General features: G+C 45.1%; 1 protein-coding gene across 1 annotated transcript in view; it reads left to right on the plus strand.

The window, feature by feature from the left end:
- Positions 1-1,761: 1,761 nt before the first annotated feature.
- Positions 1,762-27,436, plus strand: part of Med15 (mediator complex subunit 15) — a 63,568-nt gene continuing 37,893 nt past the window's right edge. The window contains exons 1-2 of the mRNA XM_013031509.1: positions 1,762-1,892; positions 19,564-19,651. Of these exons, the coding sequence (XP_012886963.1) occupies positions 1,825-1,892; positions 19,564-19,651 (156 nt within the window). The 5' untranslated portion in view covers positions 1,762-1,824. The remainder of the gene's footprint in view (positions 1,893-19,563; positions 19,652-27,436) is intronic.

Raw genomic sequence — 27,436 nt, forward strand, 5'->3', positions numbered from 1 at the left:
GTGCCTTCAAAGGGGACTGTAAAAAACTCTCATGTGCTCTCTTTATCTTCCAGTTTGAGATATGACTGTGAGATGAGATGCTTAAAAACTGTTTTATTTGCTAAGAAATACTAACTCCTTACTTGGGTCCATGAATTAACTAGGAGTAGGATAAAGGCTAGGCATACCAGATTCCTCCATTTCGTCTCTTCTGTAGTCAAGGCAAGCCACCTCAGAATCTAAGAAAAGCCCGATTACCTGATACAACTTCTTTGTCTGAACATAGCTTTTTTTTTTTTTTAGTCATGGGGCTTGAAATTAGGGCCTGGGCCCTGTCCCTGAGCTCTTTTTTTTTTTAATTTAATTTTATTTGTGAACATACTGTACAGAGGGGTTACATTTACATGGGCAGGATAATGCATCCCTGAGCTCTTTCACTCAAGGTTATCGCTCTATCATTTTGAGCTATAGAGCCACTTCCAGTTTTCTGATGGTTAATTGCAGATAAGAGTCTCAGGGACATTTCTGCCCAGACTGGCTTTGAACTGTGATCCTCAGATCTCAGACTCCTGAGTAGCTAGGATTACAGGCAAGAGCCATTAGTCCCTGGCTGCTTTTTTTTTTTTTTTTTTTTAATCTCAAGGCTGACATTTCACCCCTTGAGCCAAACCCCCACTCCTGGTTAATTGAGGATCAATGTGTATTGGACTTTCCTTCCCCAGGCTGGCTTCCAACCTCAGTCTGCAGATCTCTGATCCTGAATAGTTAGGTTTATGTAAGTGTGACTGACCATTTTGGTCAGTGTGAGGATAAAAGGATGGTAGGATTTAGGATTTTCAGAGCTCAAACCTGTTAGTTTCTGGATAAAATAGGACAAAGAGCTCTTCCTAGGTACAGGTTTTAGTCAGTCTACACCCTTCAAGGGCCAACCAAATTGGTTGCTCTTCAACTGGTGCTTGTAAACCACTTAAGTCTCAGGATTCCATCTTCTCACTTTCTTTCAAGGGACACAATTACAGCCCCCTCTAAGGTTCAATGTGGCAAACATTTATTCCTCTAAAGTACTCTCATGAATCCATCTCACTGGCCTCCACTGAGCAAGTCTATCTGCCCTCCAAATCCCCACAAATCAGGGCTGGGAAGGTGGCTCAGTGGTAGAGTGCTTGCCTTGCCTGCATGAGCCCCTGGGTTTGATTCCTCAGCACCACATAAGCAGAAAAAGCCGGAAATGGTGCTGTGGCTCAAGTGGTAGAGCATTAGCCTTGAGCTGAAGAGCTGAGGGACAGTTCCCAGAGCCAGAGTTCGGGGGAAAAAAAAATTCCCGCAAATGCAGTCATAGGTGGGATCTGAGATTCCAAGTCAAATAGAGATTTGGGGGTGGCAGGTAGGTAGTCGCAGAAAGGCGGGGCCTAAGTACTTTATAGATATATAATAATAGATATGATAATAATAATAGAGCCAAAACTCAGTAGAGACTCAGTAGAGGAGCAGATTACAGGAGTCCAGCAACACCAGGTCCTCCACGCAGCCGCCATTTCCCCCAGTCCGAGGATCTGAGGTTGCTGCCACGCTAAACAACTGAAAGAGAAGCAGAGAGACTGGCCTCTTGGGCACCAGGAGACGCTTAAAGGCAAAGCGGAAAGGGCGGGATCAAGACAGCCCATCCACACGCTGGAACTCCATTTCCCATAGGATCTTGCGCGCGACTCAATTTCCCACAATCTCTCCATGCTTCCGGCACAGCAGCAGAGCCGCGGACGGCTTCCGGGTTTGGGCCTGGCGCTGCGGTAGAGGCGACCGCGGCGGAGACGAGGAAAGCACGCTGTGAGGAGTGGGACTACCGGCATGGACGTTTCGGGTCAAGAGACCGACTGGCGTAGCGCCGCCTTCCGGCAGAAGCTAGTCAGTCAAATGTGAGCAGGGGCCACCGGGGGGCTGGGGGAGGGGGCGGGATGGCTGGACCTTCCTCACGGGGCGGGCGAGGTCCGTGGTGGACCGATGTATCGGAGCCTGCGGGGTCTCGAGGGCGCCGGTAGACCCCGGGTGACGGGGACCAGGCTGAGTCTCAGGGTGTGGTCCTCGGCTTTCTACTCCATTCTTTGCGGACTAGGACTGCTTGTTAGCTTTCCTGGGGCCGAACTCTTGCAAACCAACGAGCTCTGGCTTATGAGTCATCGTCCTGAGCTTTCTCATTCGTCGTTTGTGTGCTTTGGGTGCAGACTTTCTCCTGCTTTGATTTACACTGAATACGGAAAGGGAACGAAGCGGTCCTTAGTGGGTTTTACCAGTCTACGTGATTCGTGGTTTCTTCTTTAAAAAAAAAAAAAAAGCGCATCAGGATGAGAGGAAAAAATTGGTGGAGGGCATATTGAAGATGCGGTTGGGAGGGTAGAGATTTGGGCATTTGGGTAGGAGACTCATCGGACCCATCAAAGGAATATGAACTTTGCCAAAGGCGTGCAGACAGGAAGCTGCTGTCAGCAAGCGATCATGGGTTCTGGAGGAGGGAGTGAAGAGCTGGGCTTAGTGCTCCCGTTCCAACAGAACTCCAGCCTCTCACTGCCAACTGCTTGTTTCACTTAGCAGTTTTTACTGAGCTTTCTGCTTTGTTGTGCCCATCTGAAAATTGCCCAAGACACAGCGCCTTCCACAGTGAATAAATGAACAGTGCTTTTGTTATGAGGATGCTAAAGGGGTAAGTTAGCTTTAGAAAACTGGGAGCAGTCTGAGGGGGGGTGGGGAAGGGGGGAAGTACGTTAGGAAAAAATGAGTCCTAAAAGGACCGGTGGGAATGTGAAGGGCAAAAATCCTAGCCGCGAATTGGAGACATGTGACCACTTACTGCACAAAGGACCTTCTTGTAGTCTGAGTTCTGGGGTCGGGGAATAAGAAGTTTGAGAGCTAATGAAATGAAGATGAGCAGGTGCTGGTAAGAAGTGATAGGGCTGTTATGTTAATTTGAACCTATATTTGGTGGTATGTGATCTGTTTTGAGGTGGCAAAATGCCAGTGTTGGGAAGATTTCCCCAGTCCCCTTAGGTGAGTAAGAACAGAAGAGATGACAGTTATTTGGAGTTTTTGCTCTTGGGGACGGGGCTCTTCTATATGTCCCCACTGCTAGATCACTGTCAAAACATTCCATAAAATGGTGTGGAATGTCAGTCCAACAGGAGAGATAATAAAAAGTGGTTTTAGTTGTAGAAACTGAAAGAGGAAGACAGATGTCAGGGGAAGGGGAAAGTGTGAACAATAATGACTAGCTGGATGGAGGGGGTAGGTTGAAACAATGTGGAAGGAAGGAAGCTGAGCTGAATGCTGGGGGAAACTCCATATAGAGGAAGGAGTGGCCCTGCCACAAAATTATGCTGGGGCTATTGTGCAGACTTTTCAAATTTGCAAGCAAGTGCTTTGTCAATGCACTTGTCTTATCCCCATGTGAAATCTTAAGAGATAACCTACTCCTAAGTTTTTATTGGAAAGGCCCCTAGGACAATGATTTTTTTTTCTGGGAAAGCCCAGTACTGAAGAACCAGGAAAATAAGTTTGTCTTAATCAGCAGTAAGGAGAGAGGATTGAGGTAGTGTTGGGCTGCTGAGAAGAGTCCAGTTTCTGGATAAGATTGGCACTAGATAAACTTCATAATTCACCCTCTTTATTTTCCCAGGAAATGCTCTCTTTTCTCTGCCGGATATTTCTGCTTGCATGTTTTTCTGCTGCAGTGACAAATTACTATACATTTAGCATCTTAAAACAACACTAAGTTTGTATTTGGTCATTTTTATATACATTACAGGTTCAGGTAAGCACTTGCTTATTTGAATCTCCTACAAATTAAGATGTTGTCAAGATACGCTTTTTTGTTTGTTTTCTTCTGGTACTAGGGCTTGAATTCAGGACCTTTCACTCTCCCTCAGCCTTTTCTTCTCATAGCTATGCTCTACCACTTGAACCACACCTCCATTTCTGGCTTTTTTGCTAGTTTTTTGGAGAGATTTGTCTTCCTGAGTTGGCACTGAACTACAATCTTCAGATCTTAGCTTCCTGAGTAGTTAGGGTTATAGGTGTGAGCCACCAGCATCTAGCTATTGGCAAGATAGATTTCTTGTTGGAGGCCCTGGGATCACATTTGCTTTCAAGTCCATTTACCTTCCTGGCTAAATTCTGTTCTTTGCACTGAGGTATCCTCTTTCCTTCCTTCTTGGCTGCTTGCCAGGGGTCAGTTTTTGTTCAGATTGTTCCTTCTCATTTTTCTGTGGCCCTTTCTAGCTGGTTCCTCTAAGTCATTTCTGACTTAGAGAAAATTTCTAAATTTTACAAATTATACCTGTCATGCCCAGTATAATCTCTTTAAAGTTTGTATCCTTAATTACATTGTAAAGTCCTTTTTGTTACATTATGTAGCATATTCACAGGTTTCAGAGATTAGGGATTGTATCTCTGAAGGGGAAGGGCAAGGGACATAGTCCTACCACAACTTGGTTGCTTTCTGATGTGTTATGGGTGTTTTCAATTCTGAAATTTGTTTCCTCTCTAGGGTTCACTTTCCTGTTCACTTTCCCTTGATTGTGTTCCAGGGTTAAAGAATATTTGTTTTAGGTATTCCACACATTAGTTGTGACTTTCAGTTCTTATGCTGTTGCTCAAAGTTGTCTGCTTAAAGAAGCACTTTGAACTCAAGTGATTTATAGTAGGTGAGAAATGAAAGCACAGAGCTGGAGTCATAGTTCAGTGACAAAACATGAATTCCTGAAGTCAGTAGTTAACACTGCTTTAAAAAAAATGAAGGGGGGTGGGGTGGGAGGAGGATGAGATGGGAAGGGGAAACAAAGGAGGAGGCCACAATGCTTGATAAGAAATGTACTTATTATCTTGCCCATGTAATTGTAACCCCTCTGTACAGTATTTTCACACACACACAAAAAAAAGAGTAGCAAAAGCTGGGTACTAGTGGTTCATGCCTGTAATCCTAGCTACTTAGGAGGCTGAGATCTGAGGATCATGGTTCAAAGCCAGCTCGGGCAGGAAAGTCCATGAGACTCTTATCTCCAATAAACCACTAGAAAACTGGAAGTGGTGCTGTGGCTCAAATGGTAGAGCGCTCGCCTTGAGCTGAAGAGCTGAGGGATGGCGCCCAAGCCCAGAGTTTTAGCCCCACAACCGGAAAACAAAACAAAACAAAATCTGGGCAGTTTCAATAGCAGGGAAAGCCATGTGATCATCAATTTGCTTGTCTCCACTCGGCCTTTGAAGATCTACCATGAAAGAGCCCGGGAAACAAGGCTTAAGAGCATAGGTTGATCAAGTTTCTAGCTCCCACTGAGAAAAAGTGATTTTGTGTTGGAGTTGCTTAGAAGAGTTATAATAAACTATCCAGCCCATGTGAGGAGTCTCTGTAATCTTGTTTGTCCTCTATTGTGACTGCCTTTCTGGGCGTGTGCACTCGCGTGTATGTGCGTGCATGCCAGCCAGTACTGGAGCTTGAATTCAGGGTCTTTTGCTCCTGCCTCCTTCCAACTCCTGCTTAAGGCTGGCATTCTTCTACTTGAGTCATACTTCTAGTTCCCCTTTTGAACCTTTTAGAGTGCTACTTCGCTCACTGTTCTCTGTTAGTCCTTCCTCCCCCAGCAGCACAAGTGAGGATGATGATATGTAACCCAAGGGGCTCATGCCACTACTCACCAGTGACATAGCATTACCAAAAAAAACTCCAGCTGCTGAACTAGCCCCTCAGCCTGGCCTCATTTATCCTTTTACATTTCCCACCCTGTTCCACTCTCATGTCCTTCTACTTTTGTGTTTATAATATATATATATATATATATATATATATATATATATATATATGTAATTGTAATTATCATTGGCTAACTTCGTTCAGAACATTTCTCTTTTTTTTTGGTGGTACTAGAGTTTGAACTCAGGGCTTTGTACCTGCTAGGCTGCGATTTCATCACGTGAACCACACCTCCAGCCTCCTTACACTTAAAAAAAAAAATTTAAGCCAGGTGCTGGTGGCTCATGCCTGTAATCCTAGCTGCTCAGGAGGCTGAGATGTGAGGATCACGGTTCAAAGCCAGCCTGGGCAGGAAAAGTCCGTGATACTCTTATCTCCAATAAACCACTCAGAAAACCGGAAGTGGTGCTAGATTAGATCTGAAGAGCTGAGGGACAGTGCCCAGGCCAAGAGTTCAAGCCCCAGGACCGACAAAAAAAAATTTAAATTTCTTATTGTGGTGGTACCAGAAATTGAACTCAGGGCCTCTCATTCTTGTTCACTGATGGATCTCTGCCACTTGAGCCATACCTCCAATCCAGACTTTCCTGCTGAGACTGGTTTTGAACTTTAATCCTCCAGATTTTAGCCATCTGAGTAGCTAGAATTACAAGTATGAACATAGCTTTCCTTCCACTTCCTTTTTTTGTCGGTCCTGGGGCATGAACCATGGGCCTGGGCCCTATCCCTGAACTCTTTATCTCAAGGAAAGCACTCTACTACTTGAGTCACAGTGCCACTTCTGTTTTTCTGGTGGTTAATTGAAGATAATAGTCTCACAGACTTTCCTGCCCGAGTTGGCTTTGAACCTCCATCCTCAGATCTCAGCCTCCTGAGTAACCAGGATGACAGGCATGAGCCACCGGCACCTGGCTCCTTCCACTTCTTTTTTTTTTTTTTTTTTGGTCCGGTCGTGGGGCCTGAACTCTGGGCCTGGGTGCTGTCCCTCAGCTCTTCAGCTCAAGGCGAGCGCTCTACCACTTGAGCTACAGCGCCACTTCCGGTTTTCTGGTGGTTTATTGGAGATAGGAGTCTTACGGTCTCTCCTGCCCGGGCTGGCTTTGAACCACGATCCTCAGATCTCAGCCTCCTGAGTAGCTAGGATTACAGGCTTGAGCCACCAGCGCCCGGCCCAAAGTGATTTTTGAGTCACTAGATGAATAGTGATGAGTGAAGTGATGCATTCTCAGTCATTTTCTCAGGAGTCCTGAGTCTTTTCAGCAACAGTGACTCACATAATGTATGTGGGCATCTTTGTCAATCCCTGTGGCAGGAGTAGATTTATGTTGACTTTACCTTTTCATACTTGCCCTAACAATAGATGTACTTTTTTCTGTTTTGATTTGTTGTTAGTTTTTGTGCTGGTACTGGGGCTTGAACCCAGTGCTCTTCACAGTCAGCTTGGTTGCTCATGGCTGACCCTTTATCACTTGAGCCTCACCTCCAGTGTAGCATTTGACTAATTGGAGATGGAGTTGTCTCGGACTTTTTTTTGACCAGGACTGGCTTTGAACCACAGTCTCCAGGTCCCCACCTCTTGAGTAACTAGGATTACAGGTGTGAGCCCCCAGAACCTGGCTGGTTTATTTAATTAATAAATTTATTTATTTATTTGAGTCAGTGTCTTGCCATGTAGGTGAGGCTGTTCTCAAGCTTGAGATCATTCTGAGTGCCAAGATTATGGGTATGTCCACCAATCCCAAAGTTAGATGCACTTAGATGCATTTGAAAGATGGGAAAACTAAGGATTCAGCTTAGTGCACTGGGGGAAAGAGCCAGCTATTTGTAATTTTAGCAATTTCCCTTGTATCATTAGACCCCAAAGAGTGGAGGAAGAGCTAGCCAATAAGCCCCCATTGATCTTTGACCTCTGCTATAGGCTACCGCCTGTCCGTGAGCCCCACCACCAACTTTTGTAAATGACCCCAGCAACGTGTTGCTGCTGCCTATCTGTCTATCCATTTTCTGCTAGATGAAAAAATGCTCCTAATTTTTGTGTTCCTAGTTGATTTTGTAGTTTGCCTACATCTTCATGTGTGTTACTGCTATCTCTATCCCCTACCCAGTAGGTAAGCCCCATCACCATGTGACCATGCAGCTGTGGCTAAATGGAAACTCTTGCTAGGTGATCTCAGGTAGAAAGGACAGGGACTTAAATGATTATCTGCCTGTTACTGTAATGAGAGGGCCAGAAATCCTTGCAGTCTTTCGGCTAAAAGTTTCAATTACATACCCAGGGAAAATTTTTTAAGCAAGTCTAATTTTTAAAAAGACCTTTATGGCCACATACCACTCAGCTTCAGCAATTACCAATTACTGTTTCTTATATTTGACATTCTACCAATTGTTTGAGTCTTAGGGCCTTTTAATGACTGCCCACAGGTATGGATTCTACTCTTGAATCTTGATCCTTTCTCCAGAGTCTGTATTTGCCTGCCCTTCACTCCACAGGGTATCCTACCAAGCTTCCTGTGGATCCTCAAATGAACTCAGCTCTAGCCCCTGGCTGTTCTGAATGTAGTTTGTTCCCTTAACTGAAAGACCCCATTCTTCCTGCAGCTAAGTATGCAGACCTCCTTCCCAAGAGACTAGCCTCCCTACCCTGCCCCCTATTTCTGCCCACACAATAGGTAAAGAGGAACGTTTGCCATTAGATTGTTTGAAAATTTGTTTCCCATTAATCTCAGGGAAGGGACAGCATGATTGGTTTTTGAGCCTGTGTGGTTTTGAGGATTCATGGGTCCATCAGCATAGGGTTTCAGAGCATCCATCTGGTGATTGGGGCTTACCTATTGGGGGTAGTTATCTTTGGTGAAGATGGCAGTAACATACTTGGTTGGTAAGCAGGCTAACCAAATCATGAATTAGGGCCATTTTTTGCTATCAGGCCTTTGTAATAGTCTTTATTCTGGTAATCTTATAATAATGTCTTATTTCCTTAGGCATTTCCCCAAAGACATGATATTAAAAGGGGATGAAGATAACAAATCATCTGAGAAGATGAATGTTTAAACAAGTGATTAAGGGAGCTTGGTTAGCTTAACTATAGATGATAGATTCTATGTACCTGGTGACAGTTACCTGGGAGTTTTGTTTTTTTTTTCTTCTTCTTCTTTTTGGTACCATCCCGGGGCTTGAACTCAGGGCCTGGGCACTATCCCTGAGCTTTTTTTTTGGGGGGGGGGGGGTCCAGTCGTGGGGCCTAAACTCTGTCCCTCAGCTCTTCAGCTCAAGGCTAGTGCACTACCACTTGAACCACAGTGCCACTTCTGGCATTTTTCTTTTTGCTTATGGGGTCAGGCATGTAAGGCAAGCGCTCTACCACTGAGCCACCTTTCCAGCCCCTCCCTGAGCTTTTTTTGCTCAAGGCTAGCACTCTACCACTGAGCCACAACTCCACTTTTGACTTCTTGCTGGTTAATTGGAGATAAGAGTCTCATGAAGGGCTGGGAAGGTGGCTCAGTGGTAGAGTGCTTGTCTTGCATGCATGAGGCCCTGGGTTTGATTCCTCAGCACCACATAAGCAGAAAAAAAAGCCGGAAGTGGCACTGTGGTTCAAGTGGTAGAGCGCTAGCCTTGGGCTGAAGAGCTGAGGGACAGCGCCCAGGCCCAAAGTACAGGCCCACGACCGGCCAAAAAAAAAAAAAGTCTCATGAACATTTTCTGCCCAGGCTGGCTTTGAACTGCAATCCTCAGAACTCCGCCTCCTGAGCAGCTAGGATTACAAGCATGAGCCACCAGTGCCCAGCTCTGATTGCTCATCAGAATGAATAAACTAGCAAAAGCAGGCTGAAGCCAGGTGCTGGTGGCTTATACCTGTAATCTTAGCTACTCAGGAGGCTGAGATCTGAGGATCATGGTTCAAATCCAGCCCGGGCAGGAAAGTGCAGGAAAGTCTGTGAGACTCTTATCTCCAATAAACCATAGAAAACCAGAAGTGGCACAGTGACTCAAATGGTAGAGCATTCACCTTGAGCTGAAGAGCTGAGGGACTGGGCTCAGGCCCAGAGTTCAAGCCCCATGACTGACAAAAAAGAAAAAAAAAACCAACAACAAAACAAAAAACACAGGCCAAATTCTCTTAGTGATCGTTAGCTGGTCACAAGTAATTTCAATTTAGTTTTCTTTGCAATTTTTAAGACAAACCTAAGCTTAAGTATTTTTTAAAAATGAATATAGGTTCCTTTTGTATTCAGAACTTTTTAATGAAATAAACCTTGTCCGTGCCACAGCTAACTAACTGGAAAGTCACCCTGTAGGTCCTCTGCAGTAGACCATCCTTCTAAGATAGCTTTTAACTTTGTCCACCTCTGAGGAACTTCAGACTCTTTCTCTTTGGGTCCGGTCGTGGGCCTGAACTCTGGGTCTGGGCGCTGTCCCTCAGCTCTTCAGCTCAAGGCTAGCGCTCTACCACTTGAGCTACAGCGCCACTTCCGGCTTTTTTTCCCTTGTTTTTGCTTATGTGGTGCTGAGGAATCAAACCCAGGGCCTCATGCATGCAAGGCAAGCGCTCTACCACTGAGCCACCTTCCCAGCCCCTCTTTCTCTTTGGGTCAGAAATTGCCCATTCTCTGTTCTGTTGGCTCAACCAACAAAACAAACAAAAAAACAACTAAGGGAGTACCAATTTATATCCCTCCAGTAATGTGGAGGAGTTTCATATTGGTATCAGCACCTAGCATTATCAAACACAAACAAACAAACACTCTTAAGTTTTTTGTTTTGTGTTGGGAGTAGGTGGTTTGAACTCAGAGCCTGGTGCTCTAGCTTGGCTGGTTTGCTCATGACTAATGTTCAACTATTACTTGAGCCATGTCTCCAGTCTAGTATTTTGCTAGTTAACTAGAGATGGCTTCAAACCAACACCCTCTGATCTTAGCCTCCTGAGTAGTTAGTTTCAGGTATGAGCCACTGACACCCAGCAACCTTGTTGATTTAGAGTACACATTCACATTTCATACACCCCCTGGAAATAGTGGCAGTAGGATTGGAAAAATAGTTTTAGGACACAGAAAAGAGAGTCTACAAAGAAGGGAAAAGGTGGCATGATGTCCTGATTTGTGTGTGTGTGTGTGTGTGTGTGTGTGTGTGTGTGTGTGTGTGTGTGTGTATGTATGTGTGTCGGGGGTACAGGCAGGAGCTTGCAGAACAAAGGAGGAGGAATATAGGTATGCATTCCTGTAGGGAAATAGCCCTGACTACTGATTGTGAGATTTTATGGGGAGTGGGTAGCATTGCCAACTCGTCCTAGGAGACATGGCCAGCAGCCAGTTGTGCAAAAAGCAGGCCTGAAAGATCAGCTCCCCAAAGGAACATGAATCTTCCTGTCTGCCCAGTTGGAGGGGACAGACCTAAACTAAAGGTCCTAGAGTGGTGCTTGCTGTGGTAGATAGAGCAGATGTGGAAAAGGACTGTGGGATCATAGGCTGGGCACATTGCAGCTAGGCTATCAGTCTCAAAGAAGCTGCTCAGCATCTGCAGCGGCCTGTTTTGGTTAGAATCAGGGCTTTGGGTGTAGTGCTTTATTCCCTTCCAGATAACATTGTAGAGGACTGAAAAACAGGAAGGTGTTTTCCATAATCTTTCCTTCCAGACGTGGCCAGTCCTGACATATTGATATATTTCCTCCAACTCGGTGTTTGTTTATAACTTCATATGAGTATCTATTAATAAGTAGATACATACACACATATACTTTGTAAATGGAACTAGGTTGTATGTCCAGTTTTGATTTGTGGCTTTCTCACAGCTCAGGCTGTGTTCTTTGCCTAGGTGGGCTCTGGCTCTTGGTTCCTGTGTGCCCACAGCCCATGTTCACAAAAGGTGTGGACCATATATGCCCATTCTGCCAGCTTGAGATAAGCATTTGACTTTTATGAGCAAAAGTTCCACTGTGATTTTTTTTAAGCATTTCCAGAAGATAATAGAAAAGTGGTTTCCCAGAGAGTTAACATATGGCCAGTGTTTGTTACACCCACTCATCCCCCTCCCCCTCCTGAACTATTTTAAACTGTGTTCCAGACACCATCTGATTTCAACTGTGAGTGCTTGAGCACAGATCTCTTCTAAAAGCTGGGGCTCCCCATCTCAATACCACAAAACCACGTGAGAGAAGCATTTCCACAATGTCTTGGGCTAGCAGACCACATCCCTGTCATGTGCTTGCCTAGTGGCAACTTTTCTAGCCGGAACTGGGGGTGTGTGTGGGGGTATAGTTCCAGGCTAGCACCAAAATAGAGATTATAGGGCTTCTTCAGCTCTTTTAGTTCTTTTAAGGTCAAACCAATGTATTGGAGTAAATGTCAAAAGCTTGTGGAGTCTTTTGAACCAGCTCAAATAAACATGTGCCATTTTAAGGATAGTGGTCTCTTCATCAGGTTACCTTTTTTTTTTTTTTTTAAATTTTTGTCGGTCGTGGGGCTTGAACTCTGGGCCTGGGCACTGTCCCTCAGCTCTTCAGCTCAAGGCTAGTGCTCTACTTAAGCCACAGCACCACTTCCAGCTTTTTCTGTTTATGTGGTACTAAGGAATCGAACCCAGGGCCTCAGGCATGTGAGATAAGCATTCTACCACTGAGCTACCTTCCCAGCCCCAGGTTACCTCTTAATAATCTCCTTCATTGGGAGTTCTTGGGAGGAGGACAGCTTAGTTCAACAACTAAGAAAAACGTGAAGAAAAATGTGTCAAGTCTTTGGAATTGGTATGATTAGAAGATTTCTTTCAGAAGGACCAAAATACCATTCCACATGTAGGTGGATAAATAAGCTTTGAGATATTTTTATCTTGTGGGGGAAAAATATGTTTCTTTAAAAAGTCAAGGAACTAGCATTATAATGTTTGCTAACATTTGCTATCAAAAGAAAGAAAAAAGTTATGATCTGTTTGGGATATAGTTTGGCAAACATGCCAGCTACTTGTGAGGTCCAAAGGTCACATGTTCTCTTCAGTTACTCTGGGTACCCAAACAATTGTGTCTGTTTCCTCCTTCAGAGATGAAACACCTAGGCACTAGGGCAATAAATTAGCTGCAAGGTCCTTGGAAGGCCAAAGGTGGTGTGGGATGCTGCTCTGGAGACCCAGTGAAAATCTCAAGCAGGCTTGTTCTAGTGGACAGGCTTTTCCACCTGGAATGTTAGGCATTGGAGCTGCAATAAGAAGGCATCTCTCAGGTGTGGGTGGTGTGTTGGCCTCACTTACCCCGAAGTCTCTGCCAATTCCTACTCTGATTATGGGGCTAGCTGGTCTGGGGATATCCCTGGTGGTCAAAATTGCTGGCAGAGCTTCATTTTTTTTTTTTTTTTTATGTTGGCTGGCACAGGAAGGTTAAGAAAAACAAATCAGAACTAGGCATGGTGGCTTACTTCTATAATGCTAGTTCGTTGGGAGGTAGGGACAGGATAATGGATTCAAGGCCAGTACAGGCAAAGTTAATGAGGCCCTGCCTTATAAGTACATGTCAGTGGCCACTGACTCATTATTATTATTATCCTAGCTGCTTAGGAGGCTGAGATCTGAAGATGGAGGTTAAGCATCAGACAAATCTGAGAGAGCAAGAAGAGACCCTGAGTTCAAGTCCCAGTATTGGCACAAAACGAAAATGTATGCCTAGTTTTCTTTGTCTCTGTTGCTATTAGTTTGCACATCTTTTCTGCAGTTAGTGTTGATCAGGTCACTTAGCTATGTGCTTTCTGAGCTTGGTAAAAAAAATTTTTCTCCTGCTGCTACTGGGATTTGAACTCAGGGTCTTGCCTTGTTGCTCAGTCCTTTCCACTTCTACTTATAGCTGGCACTCTATCACTTGAACTATAGTTCCATTTTGGGCTTTTTGCTAGTTAATTGGAGGTAAGAGCCTTTGGATTTGCCTTCCTAGCTGGCTCCAAACCTCAATTCTCAGATCTCAGCCTTCTGAGCAGCTAAGATTATAGGTGTGAAGCACTTGTTCCTGACAGCATAGTAGATTTATTTTCCCTCTAGTTGATGTTTTTCTAGAGAGTAAACCTCTAGTTGAGTCCTGGTGCAAGGATGATTACACATAGTGTGAAGTGGGGTATAGCAGGATGTAGGACAACAGACAAGAAACTGGGCAGCCAGGGCTTCTCCTTCAAATGCCACGGTGGCCTTGAGCAGCTGAAAGCATGGAACACAGGACTTGTTTTCCTTTCTGTAGATGGCTGGTAGATTTTTTTTCTTTCTTTTTTGTTGGTCCTGGGACTTGAATTCTGTGCCTGATCACTGTCTCTGGACTCTTTTTGCTCAAGGTTAGCACTCTATCACTTGAACCACAGCTTCTGGCTTTTTCTGTGATTAATTGGAGATGAGAGTCTCACAGACTTTCCTGCCCCAACTGGCTTTGAACCGTATTCCTCAGATCTTAGCCTCCTGAGTAGCTAGGATTACAGGGGTGAGCCACTGGTACCTGGCTTGACTTCTATTTTTCCTTTTTTTCTTTTTCTTTTTCCTTTTTGTCGGTCATAGGGGCTGAACGCTGGGCCTAGATGCTGTCCCTCAGCTCTTCAGCTCAAGGCTAGTAGTGCCCTACCACTTGAGCCACAGAACCACTTCTGGCTTTTTTCTGCTTATGTGGTGCTGAGGAATCGAACCCAGGGCCTCATGCATGTGAGGCAAGCACTCTACCACTGAGCCAACTTCCCAGCCCTTGGCTTCTTTTTTTAAAATGTCAAAAAAATTTTTTTTCCTTAAACCTTTTTTTCCTTTTTGTGGTCTACTTTTGATGATATACTTGATAATTGTATAATTTTTCCTCTTTAGGTCTTTATGATTTTATTTTAAATACACAGGGTAAAAAGTCCCATATTCAAGCTTCTGATTCTTTGAATTTTTTTTTTTTTGTTTTTGTTTTTGTGGTGGGGCTTGAACTCTGGGCCTGGGCATTGTCCCTAAGCTCTTCAGCTCAAGGATAGTGCTCTACCACTTGAGCCACAGCACCACTTTCGGTTTTCTGAGTGGTTTTATTGGAGATGAGTCTCATATACTTCCCTGCCCAGGATGGCTTTGAACCATGATCCTCACATCTCAGCCTCCTGAGGAGCTAGAATTACAGGCGTGAGCCACCAGTGCCTGGCTTCTGATTCTTTTAGATGGGTGAAGAGATTCTATACATGCTGGTTGCAGTCTGCCAGGAGGTTACTTGGGTATAGTGAGTGCCAAAACATGAATGGCCACTCCTCTATCTCCGTCTTCTCAGGAGGGAGATTTCCTGGCTTTTCTGCAGCTATAGTGAGCAGAAGGAATTCTGAACAACACCAGTGCTATTCTCAAGGTATGCTGGGTCCTGACCACAGCCACTCACAGATTGATTACCTGAGGTCTCAGTGTGAGTAAGGGAAGACCAGACATAACTACAAGTGAGGATTGGGAGGCCCAAGAACTGGAGCCGGGTGGAAGGGTTACCAGGGACAAAGTACAATATTAGCAAAGGCAGAAATGCCTGTTTTGTTTGGCTTGTCTTCTGTTTTATAGCACATGATCTTCAAGCTATAATTAGGAGCAAAAGCTTTTTAAAAATGGTTTGCAGTCAGGCACTGGTGGCCCAAGCCTGTAATCCTAGCTACTCAGGAAGCTGAGATCTGAGGATCAGGGTTCAAAGCCAGCCTGGGCAGGAAAGACCGTGAAACTCTTACCTCCAATAAACCACCAGAAAACCAGAAGTGGTGCTGTGGATCAAGAACGCTAGCCTTGAGCTGAAGAGCTGAGGGACGGCACCCAGGCCCAGAGTTCTAGCCCCACCACCGACAAAAAGAAAAAGAAAAAAGAAAAGGTTTGCAGGACTGAAAACAGTGCTCGGAGCATCTTGGTTTATGTTTTGGGCATCAAACATGAAAGGGCTGTCTGAGCAGCCACTGGGCAGAGGACGTGGGAGTGCGGCATAGAACTGACCTGCACAGCCCTGGGGCCTGGCTGCAGGAAAGCCTTCTTCCTCCTTAGCTGCAGGCTCTCAAGGCAGTTCCTTGTTCATAGAGCTCAGCAGAACTGGCCTCTGCTTCTTAGTTTCTTGCTGTCAAGTGGTGTGTTCTAGTTCAGTATAGGCTTGTTTTTGGCCTCTAACCAGGTTGATGCTTTTCAGACTCTTGAGTCATTAACAATTCTCATACCAGCCATGTCACGTGTGATGTTGCCCAGGCAGGATAGAGTAGGGCTAATCCTCATCATAAGCCCTGACATCTGATGTTTTTTACCCATTCCTCACTAAGGATGTTCCTTTGGCACAGTTGCTAATTGTGGTTGTCCCACCATTTCAAAACTATTGCAATAAGCTATGTGCTGCATCTGGTCTCTATACATATACCAGGCATCTTTGCTGTGGTAGAGATTCAATGTGTCTCCTGGGACCTGCTAGTCTGCTGACTGGAGCAAAGGTGGTATAATATTCAATGATTGCCCAAATGCCCCTGTGCTGCCATGTCCCCCTCAGACCCCAATGCACCCCTCTTCTCTTGTGTTAACACTTTGTTGAAAATACTCAGTGACTTCTTAGAGCCCACCCAGAGATGTTTCCATTTCCAAGGTGGAGCACCTGACTCCAAGCCAACTTCAGCACAGCACACCAGGTCCTCGCTAGTGCTCCTTCCATACCCATGCATGGCTCTCTATTGCTTGCCCTTAATTCTGATCCTGCACTTCATGTGGAAGCTTTTGTTATTATCCTACATCATTATTCTTTTTTTTTTTTTTTTTGGGTCCGGTTGTGGGGCCTGAACTCTGGGCCTGGGCGCTGTCCCTCAGCTCTTCAGCCCAAGGCTAGCGCTCTACCACTTGAGCCACAGCGCCACTTCTGGCTTTTTTCTTTTTGCTTATGTGGTGCTGAGGAATCGAACCCAGGGCCTCAGGCATGCAAGGCAAGCGCTCTACCACTGAGCCACCTTCCCAGCCCCTCTTTCTACTTCTTAAAGATGCCAACCTCTTTCTTTGGTCCCTCTGTCTATCTACTTATTTGTTTATGGTGCCAGAGGTTGAACTGAGGGCCTTGTTCATGCTAAGCTTTTACACTCCCCACTGCACTCTACCTCCAGTTCTTGTTCTCTTTCAAAACAATATTATCAATGTATTTAAGATATTCAGAAACAGGTACTATTCTTCCCACTGTTTCTTGAGAAGCTTCTTGTCTTCCTTTAGGTATCTGCCTAAGTATCAAATACTTAGGATCCTTTCCTGCCCCACTCCAGCCATGTCTGCAGTGGGTCATCCCTCTGATAGGTTTTAATCAGCTCCTTTTAGTTTTCCATGGGACCCCAGTACTTAGTAGCATGGTAGAATGCAGGAGAAAGCCCTTAGGGGTCCTCTCTCATACTACAGTGGCATTTTTTACCTGAACTATTGTGTGTTGTAAAGTTCTTGAACCCCCTTTCCCCACCTGTTAGCTGTGGGGCTTTGAAACTATTTAACCTTTCTGAATGTTTCCCTTATCTGTGAAATAATAGGAGTCCCTGGGAAGGACAATGAATAAATTTCTAGCTGGGTACCAGTGCTCATGCCTGTAATACTAGCTAATCAGGAGACTGAAATCTGAGGATCTCAGTTCAAAGCCAGGCAAGGCAGGAAAGTCTGTGAGACTCTTATCTCCACTAAACTACCCCCCCCAAAAAAAAATGGAAGTGGGGCTATATGGTTCAAGTGGTAGAGTGCTAGACTTGAGTAGATGAAGCTCAGGAACAACGCCATGAGTTCTAGTCTAAGGACAAGCAAAAAAAAAAAAAAATTAGCTAATCAGGAGGCTGAGATAGGAGAGTTCTGGCCCAAGGCCAGCCCAGTCCAGAAAGTCCCAGAGACTATCTTCAATTATTCACAGAGAAAGCCAGAAGTAGAGCTGTGGCTCAAATGGTAGAGTGCTAGCCTTGAGCAAAAGGAGCTCAAGGACAGGAACCAGCCCCAAGGTTCAAGTACCAGGACTGGGGGGGAAAAATCTATGCAAGCTGCTGCAGAAGCCTGAGGATTCTGTGTTGAGCTCTCTAATGCTTCCTTCTATGTTCTTGCAGGAATAGGAGATTCCTTATCATTGATCAGTGAAGATGATACCCCAATTCTGGCTAGGGGACTTGACTGTTAAGGAAATTTTTAGGAGGCAGTAGGAAGAAAACAGTTGATTCAGATCAGCTCTTCATCGAACACCACCTCTCCCTGTAGAGACCTTGGGATAAGGTCCCCTTAGTGCCCCCTGAGTAGGGCTTTGGGGGGGCTTGAAACTTAGGGGATTTCTGGGTTAAACCTAGCATGTCTGTAGACTTCAGACTCCTAAAGAACAAATGTATGTCTGTTGCAATAGTGCTATGTCTGCTGTAGAGAAAGTTTGCAGAAAATAGGTATACAGGGAATGAAAAAATATTTCCTCATTTCCTCACATTTCCTGCCTTCCTATTCTTGAGACTTTTATTTCTTTTTTTTTTTTTTTTTTTGGGTCTGGTAGTGGTTCCTGAACTCTGGGCCTGGGCGCTGTCCCTCAGCTCTTCAGCCCAAGGCTAGCGCTCTACCACTTGAGCCACAGCGCCACTTCCGGCTTTTTTTTTTTCTTATGTGGTGCTGAGGAATCAAACCCAGGGTCTCAGGCATGCAAGGCACGCGCTGTACCACTGAGCCACCTTCCCAGCCCCCTACATCATTATTCTTAAGTCTCTTGTGGCTCCAGAGACCTTCTCATGCATCTGTTCCTTTCCCTTGGATTCCTTGCAAGCAAGAACCTGTTTTTGGCTCTTTGCTTGAGTTCAGGCTTCAGGAAGCTGATGAGGAGGGAGGAACTTGAGCTCTGGTTGTTAAATGAAGAATCTAGAAGTGTGATAGGCCAATATTGTTTTATATTACTTGTCTTCAGTTTTCTTTCTGTGATTTTTGAGGATCATGGACCTGATACTATAGCTCTTGTGTCCAACATTCTTCAGTACCCTGGGCTTAGTTGATTTGTGCTTTTGAGCACAGACAGGTTTAACAAGGTTTATTTTCGGAACTGAGGCTAAAGAGCCCTGGCATACTAGTTTGTTTATCATAAAACCTAGTGCTGGCAAGACAGGTAGGGAGGAGACCTACCCTATAGGGAAGAATGAAGGCTGAGAGCAGAGTAGAGCAGCCAGTCCCTTAGGAGACAGGGGATAGGTCACAGAGCCCAAGTATGATATGCCCTTTCCTTTCTAGCAGGTACACTTTTTGTATGTTTATACTCACGTGTTAGAGGCACAGCTTATACCACTCTTATTCAAGAGGAGCTCTGCCTGCCTCATATGTACAGTGTTTATCTCTGGAACAACATGTGATAGAAACACTTTAATGGGATTTCCTGTTTTCATACTTTATGAATTGTCTCCTCATCTCCCACACTAGAAATTGTTGACATTGGGGCTGGTCTCTTTGGTCACATCAAGAGACATGCATTGTTCTACATAGGAACTGGGGGATGACTTCTGTGGCCTGTTTACAGAAGAGGAATCTGGAACTAGGCTTCCACTGTACTCAGTGGCACAATTAGGGAGGGACCACTAAGAGGGCAGGAGACCAGGTCTAATACATACTTGATTTTGTGCTGATTGTGGGCAGTCTTTAGGGATGGCTCTCAGCCTGCTTATGGAGCTTCCATTTTACTTCGTGATAACCACTCTTCCATTCCTTCTCATGGTCCTGCCCCTTTACTCCCAAACTCAGCCTCCTGATATTTCTCTACTAAGCATTCCCTTTCATGCATGCAAGGGACAACACCTGGGCCACCTAAGGGCACTTGTTGTGCAGGACTCTGGTCAGGCCCCTGGAAGCAATTTACTGTGTAACACTTTCTCTCTCTCTCTCTCTCTCTCTCTCTCTCTGTATTTCAGTGAGGATGCCATGAGGAAAGCTGGTGTGGCCCACAGTAAATCCAGCAAGGATATGGAGAGCCATGTGTTCCTGAAGGCCAAGACTCGGGTAAGGCACTGTTGTGTAAAACTCCTTAAGAAAGAGGGTCTGAGAGAGGAGTGTTACAGAATCTGAAAACTATACTGGGGTCCTGGGGAGTGGGAAGGTTCTCTCTGGGTCCTCCTGTGTGTCCATGCAATAGAAAGGACACTAAGTTGGCATCTTGGATATGGGCTCTGCCTCTGGACCTCACTGTTGGCCTTTGCTGTATGTGGTCAGCCCTGATGATTCCTGTGAAGGAGATGCTCTGCCCTTGGCCTCAGAGTCAGTGTGGTCCTCCTTGAGCCCTGCAGGGCCCTGATGCATGGGTTAGAGAAGGGTTTCCTCTGTTTAATGAGGCAGGGAATATTTGTCGGGGTTGAGGCCTGGAACAGGTGGTGTAGGGAGAGGGATTTCTATTGTAGACTCTTGCTCTGGGCCAGGTGTACCACCTTGGGCTTTAAGTGATCCTCTTTTCCCATCTGTGGCTCTCGGAGAGTGAAGCAAAATAACAAAGTTTGGTAGGGAAAAAAATGTGTGTGTGCACATGAATGCACATGGAAGAGCCCTTAAGAGCATACTTAACTGAGGTGAGTAGAAGTAGGTTGTGGAGCTTGAACCCAGGGCTTGGGCACTGTCCCTGAGCTCTTTTTTGCTTAAGGCCAGCACTTTACCACTTTAAGCCACAGCTCTATTTCCACTTTCTGGTGGTTAGTTGGAGATAAGGGTCTGGACTTTACTGCCTGGGCTGGCTTTGAACCACAATCCTCAGATCTCAGCTTCCTGAGTAGCTAGAATTACAGAGGTGAGCCACCAGCACCCATCTTTTTGTTGTTGGTGGTTGTGGTTGTGAAGCTTTAACTCTGGGCTTGGGTGCTGTCCCTCAACTCTTCAGCTCAAGGCTAGCGCTCTACCACTTGAGCCACAGCGCCACTTCTGGTTTTCTGGTGGTTAATTGGAGATAAGAGTCTCATAGATTTTCTTGCCCGGGCTGGCTTGGAACTGCAAGCCTCACATCTCAGCCTCCTGAGTAGCTAGGATTATAGGAGCAAGCCACCTATGCCCAGCTGTCCCAACTCTTTTTGAGGACTGGCTTTGAACTATGATCCTCCTGATATCTACCTCCTAAATAGCTAGGATTACAGATGTGAGCCACTGCACTTGGCTTCATTTGCCTATGGATTTTTTTTAAACCATTAAGTTATCAATCTTTTTATTTCTGGGCTTTACTAGTTCTTTGTAAATTTGAATACAAATCTCTTACTAAATATATAATTCTCAACTAGGGGATGAGATTTTAAATTTTTGTATACTTTTTGTGCTCACACACCTTTTTTTCTTTTTTGATCTTGGTTAGAATACTATTTTTTTTTATTTTTTATTTTTTGGGTCTGGTCGTGGGGCCTGAACTCTGGGCCTGGGCGCTGTCCTTCAGCTCTTCAGCTCAAGGCTAGTGCTCTACCACTTGAGCCACAGCGCCGCTTCCGGCTTTTTTCTTTTTGCTTATGTGGTGCTGAGGAATCGAACCCAGGGCCTCGAGCATGCAAGGCAAGTGCTCTACCACTGAGCCACCTTCCCAGCCCAGAATACTATTTTTTTATTTTTTAAATTATTTATTTATTTAGTTGGTTGTGGGGCCTGGTCCCTGTCCCTCAGCTCTTCAGCTCAAGGCTAGCGTTCTACCACTGGAGCCACAGTGCCACTTCTGATTTTTTCTACTTATGTGGTGCTGAGGAATCGAACCCAGGGCCTCATGCATGCAAGGCAAGCACTCTACCACTGAGCTACCTCCCAGCTCAGAACACTATTTTTAAAAAATATATTATTGTTATTGTAGAAGTGATATACTGAGGAGTTACAGTTACGTAAGTCAGGTGATGAGTGCATTTCTTTTTTTTCTTTTTTTTTTTTGTGGGGAGGGGATGGTCATTTGTGGGCCTTGAACCTCCTGGGCACTGTCCCTGAGCTCTTTAGCTCAAGGCTAACCCTCTACCACTTGAGCCACAGCTCCACTTCCAGTTTTCTGGTGGTTAATTAATAATCTCACAGACTTTCCTGCCCATGCTGGTTTTTGAACTCTGATCCTCAGATCTCAGCTTCCTGAGTAGCTAGGATTACAGGGGTGAGCCACTGGTGCTGGCTTAAGAGTGCATTTCTTTCTTTCTTTCTTTTTTTCTGGTCGTGGGGCCTGAACTCTGGGTGGGCCTAAGTGCTGTCCCTCAGCTCTTCAGCTCAAGGCTAGCGCTCTACCACTTGAGCCACAGCACCACTTCCTGCTTTTTCTGCTTATGTGGTACTGAGGAATCGAAGCCAGGGCCTCATGCATGCAAGGCAAGCACTCTACCACTGAGCCACTTTCCCAGCTCCATGTACCCCTTCCCTCAATCTCTTCCAGTTTTTCCTCCTATTTTCACCCACAAAATAGTGTCCAGTGAGTACCACTGCTATAGTTGTTCACCCTTTATCCCATCTTTTCTGTTGCCCCCCCCCCCCCCCCCCGTCAAAGACAAACTAACAAAAGGAGGACAAAAACAGCAACAACAGCAACAATAAAAAATCCTTGTTTCCATTTCTTAGAGTTAATTTCATAAAATATTATTTATATGATCAAATGTACATAGTTATTGAGCTTTTGTGATCCAGTCTTATGAATATTCTCCTTTGGTCTCACTGTATGACTATCTAGAAACCTGTATAATTTATCATATCCCAGTGTAATTTCTTTTTTTTTTTTTTGCCAGTCCTAGGCCTTGAACTCTGGGCCTGGACACTGTCCTTGAGCTTCTTTTTGCTCAAGGCTAGCACTCTACCACTTGAGCCACAGCACCACTTCTGGCCTTTTCTGTTTATGTGGAACTGCAGATTTGAACCTAGGGCTTCATGCACGCTAGGCAAGCACTCTACTACTAAGCCACATTCCTAGCCCTAGTGGGTTCTTTTTGTTTTGTTTTGTTTTTGTTTTTTTACCACCTCATGTGTTAACTTGTAGATTTTTTTTTCAGTCATGGGGTTTGAACACAGGGCCTGGGCGCTGTCCCTCAACTCTTCAGTTCAAGGTGAGCACTCTATCACTTGAGCCACAGTGCCACTTCCAGTTTTTTGGTGGTTAATTGGAGATAAGAGTCTCAGGCACTTTTCTGTCAGGGCTGGCTTTGAACCGCAGTCCTCAGATCTCAGCCTCCTGAGTAACTAGCATTACAGATGTAAGCCACTGGTGCCTGGCTTTACTTGTAGATTTATTTTATTTTATTATTTTTTTGGGGGGGGGTCCAGTCGTGGGGCTTGAACTTGGCCTGGGTGGTGTCCTTCAGCTCTTCAGCTCAAGGCTAGCGCTCTACCACTTGAGGCACAGCGCCACTTCCGGCTTTTTTCTTTTTGCTTATGTGGTGCTGAGGAATCAAACCCAGGGCCTCATTCATGCAAGGCAAGTGCTCTCTACCACTGAGCCACCTTCCCAGCCCCTTATTTTATTTTTTTGTTGGTCGTGGGGCCTGAACTCTGGGCCTGGGCGCTGTTTCTCAGCTCTTCAGCTCTAGGCTAGCATTCTACCACTTGAGCCACAGCGCCACTTCCTGCTTTTTCTGCTTATGTGGTGGTGAGGAATGGAACCCAGGGCCTTATGTATGCAAGGCAAGCATTCTACCACTCTTCCATCTTTCCAGCCCTCCATGTAAGTAGTTGTACAAAGAAGTTCCCATACTACAAAACCGTATATGAATACAAAGTGTCTGATAACACTGTCAACCCATTGCTCCTAACCCACCCCTTCTCTAACTTTTCTTCCTTTTTTTTTAAAATTATGATTAGGTGATTACATAAATTTCACATATTTCATAGTATTGTGGAATAGTGATACTTAGTTAAAGTCATAAACACATTTTAGCCTTCACAAGGCAAATTGTCATTATCATCATCTATAATATAGTTTGTGAATTCTATGAGCTTTGACAATACAATTATTTCTTCCACATCAGGTGATATTTACATTTCTTTCCTTTTGCTTAGTGTAAGCTGGTTGAACATTTCTTCATGTGTCTATTTGCTATTCTTCTTACTCTGAGAAGTCTCTAAGTCTTTAGCCCATTTATTAATTGGCTTGACTTTTGTGTGTTGGTTGTCAGCTCTTCAGCTCAGCTCAAGATTAGCGCTCTACCATTTGACCTACAGCAACTCTTCCAGTTTATTGAGTGGTTTAATGAAGATGAGATTCTTGTCTGATACATAGCTGGTAAAAATCTTCCTTTCTATGGGCTTTCTGTTTATCTTGTTAGCTATGTCCTTTGCCATGAAGAAACTCTTCAGTTTGATACAATCTCATTTATCTAGGCTTTCTTCAATTTGTTATGAGTCTTGATCTTAGGAAATTTTTGGGGTTTTTGGTTGTTGTTTTTTTCCTGTTTCTGTTTTTTTTTTTCCCAGTCCTGGGGCTTTAAGTCGGGGCCTGGGCACTGTCCCTGAGCTTCTTTTGCTCAAGGCTAGCAGTCTTCCAAGGAGCCACAACACCACCTCTGGCTTTTGTGGTACTGAGGAATCGAAGCCAGGACTTCATATATGCAAGACAAACACTCTACCACTAAGCCACAGTCCCAGCCCTTTACTTAGGAAGTTTTGACCCATGCCTAGGAGCCCTCGTGTTTCTCCTACTCCTTCCTGTAATACGTTAGTGGTATCTGGCCTTACATTGAGGTGTTTTTGTTTTTGTTTTGTTTTGCCAGTCCTGGGGTTGAACTCAGGGCCTAGGCATTGTCCCTTAGCTTCTTTTGCTCAAGGCTAGCAACCTACCACTTGAGCCACAGTGCAATTTCTGACTTTTTCTGAGTAGTTTATTGGTCATAAGTCTTACAGGGGTAACAATGCTCGATAGGAAATGTACCCATTACCTTACTCATATAACATAACCCCTCTGTATCTTTACAAGAAAGAAAGAAAGAAAGAAAGAAAGAGAAGGAAGGAAGGAGAGAGAGAGAGAGGAAAAGAAAGAAAGAAAGAAAGTCTTACGAACTTTTCTGCCTGTGCTGGCTTTGAAACTTGATCCTCAGATCTCAGCCTCCTGAGTAGCTAGGATTATAGATGTGAGCAACCAGCACCCAGTTTTGTGTATTTTTTTACAGTTAATTATGGAATTAATCTCAGCTTCTAAAATATAGACCTTATTGGTTTGGTATTATTATTATTTTTTTTTGGGTCCGATTGTGGGGCCTGAACTCTGGACCTGGGCACTATCCCTCAGCTCTTCAGCTCAAGGCTAGCGCTCTACCATTAGAGCCACAGTGCCACTTTCGGCTTTTTTCTTTTTGCTTATGTGGTGCTGAGGAGTTGAACCCAGGGCCTCTTGCATGCAAAGCAAGCGCTCTACCACTGAGCCACCTTCCCAGCCCCTGGTTTGGTATTATTATGCATTAATTTATAATCATATTGTGACTTAGTGGCTTACAGGAGTGACATATTACTCCTGCTTCTGTGATTTAGGATTGGGTTAGTTGGAATTCCCTGGCTGGGCTGTTCTACTGAGTTTACTTCTCATTTCCCTTGCAGCTGTCTGTAGTGGGCAGGTAGGCTATGCTGGAAGTTCTATACAGGCTTCACTCTCTGTATGTATGTCATATAGCATTCATATTGATATCCCTAACAGAATAGCTCAGACTTCTTCGCAGTACTCTTCAAGGGAAAGAGTAGAAGCTGCTAGTATTCAGAGGTTGTAGAACATCATTTGCATATAGGTTTAAAGGCCATCACAGATTCAAGAGAGATTTACAGTACCTTTTGGGCAGTGGTCTGCATGTGTAGGGAGTCCAGTGATTGTTGCAGGGTCATCATGGAGACAGGCAACCTCAGAGATCCTTCCATGACAGAGGAGTGAGCCTTCCATCTCAAACAAAGTCCTAGGCTGGAAAGGTGGCTCAGTGGTAGAGCGCATGCCTTGCATGTCAGAGGCCCTGGGTTCGATTCCTCAGCACCACATAAACAAAAAGAAAAAAGCTGGAAGTGGTGCTATGGCGCAAGTGGTAGAGCGCTAGCCTTGAGCTGAAGAGCTGAGGGACAGCGCCCAGGCCCAGAGTTCAGGCCCCATGACCGGACCCCCCAAAAAAAATCAGGGCTGGGAAGGTGGCTCAGTGGTAGAGCACTTGCCTTGCATGCATAAGGCCCTGGGTTCCCATTCCTCAGCACCACATAAGCACAAAGAAAAAAGCCGGAAGTGGCACTGTGGCTCAAGTAGTAGTGCTAGCCTTGAGCTGAAGAGCTGAGGGACAGCGCCCAGGCCAGAGGTCAGGCCCACAACTGGACCCCCCAAAAAAAAATCAAAGTCCTAGAAGCACAACAGCTCCTCAATATGTAGTTTACTCTGCCTTAGTATTTGAATTGCTTCATGTTGCATTATATACACTATGTCTTGTTAATATCAGACCTTTGATTAAGGTGACTTTCAATCTCAAACTACACAAGAAACCCTGACTAATTAGATAAGAATTATTCATGAGAGCAATGATGGGGAATTCTTGGGTTTTACACAGACAGTGTACTTGAACACTGTATCTGATGTTCATCTTTGTGTGTGTGTGTGTGTGTGTGTGTGTGTGTGTGTGTGCGTGCGTGTGCGCGTGCATACGTGCGTGTGCTTGTGTGCCAGTACTGGGGCTTGAACTCAAGACCTTACCCTTCCTTTCCCCCTCCCCCACCCTGCTATGAGGGCTTGAATTCAGGGTCTGGGCACTGCCCTGAGCTCTTTTGCCACAGCTCCACTGCCTGTTTTCTGTGGTTGAACTACAATTCTCAGATCTCAGCCTCCTGAGATTTAGCCTCCTAGGATTCAGAGGCACGAATCACCAGCACTCTGCTGGCCTTGCCCTCTTGCTTGGCTTTTTCTCTCATAGCTGATATCCTTCAGCTTTAGCCACATCTCCACTTCCGGTTTTTTGCTGGTTAATTAAATAGAGATAAGAGTCTTATGAATTTATCTGCCCACATTAGGTTCAGACTGCAATTCTCAGATCTCAGTGTCCTAAGTAGCTACGATTATAGGCTTGAGCCACCAGTGTCCAGCTTCAATGTCCATTGTTTTATCTACTTACTGCTCAAGTTCCAAACGGCGGATCCCAACTAGTACAGTTGAGGACCTTCCTACTACCAGGATCATTGTAGGAGAACTTTCCAGGTTAGCTACACAGTTATACCTGGCACTGCTGTCTAAGATCACATTAGAATAGCTGTGAAACAATTTTGTTAAAAGATGGGACCCAGAGCAAGGAGGATGGGGAACAGTTTTCTCTGATAGGATACTAGGAGAAGCTGGGAGGTTTTGCATCATAGAGGAGGAATATGCTCTTCCCTTGGAAGCCTAATAAGGTTGTAGGTCTAGGAATGCCACCTTTAAGGGAACCAGGACACTACTGGGCATTTCAGGTTGTCAAAACAAGGAAAGTCCTTGTATTCTTTTTTTATTGGGGGGGGGTCCAGTTGTGGGGCCTGAACTCTGGGCCTGGGCACTGTCCCTCAGCTCTTCAGCTCAAGGCTAGCGCTCTACCACTTGAGTCACAGCACCACTTCCTGCTTTTTTTTTCTTTTTGCTTATGTGGTGCTGAGGAATGGAACCCAAGGCCTCATGCATGCAAGGCAAGAGCTCTACCACTGAGCCACCTCCCAGCCCCTTGTATTCTTTTTGTTTGTCTGGTTTTTTTTGTCGGTCATGGGGCCTAAATTCTGGGCCTGGGTTCTTTCCCTCAGCTCTTACGCTCAAGGCTAGCACTCTAGCCGGGCGCTGGTGGCTCACGCCTGTAATCCTAGCTACTCAGGAGGCTGAGATCTGAGGATCGCAGT

Source organism: Dipodomys ordii, unplaced genomic scaffold (assembly GCF_000151885.1).
Source record: "Dipodomys ordii isolate 6190 unplaced genomic scaffold, Dord_2.0 Scaffold141, whole genome shotgun sequence".
Taxonomy (NCBI): domain Eukaryota; kingdom Metazoa; phylum Chordata; class Mammalia; order Rodentia; family Heteromyidae; genus Dipodomys; species Dipodomys ordii.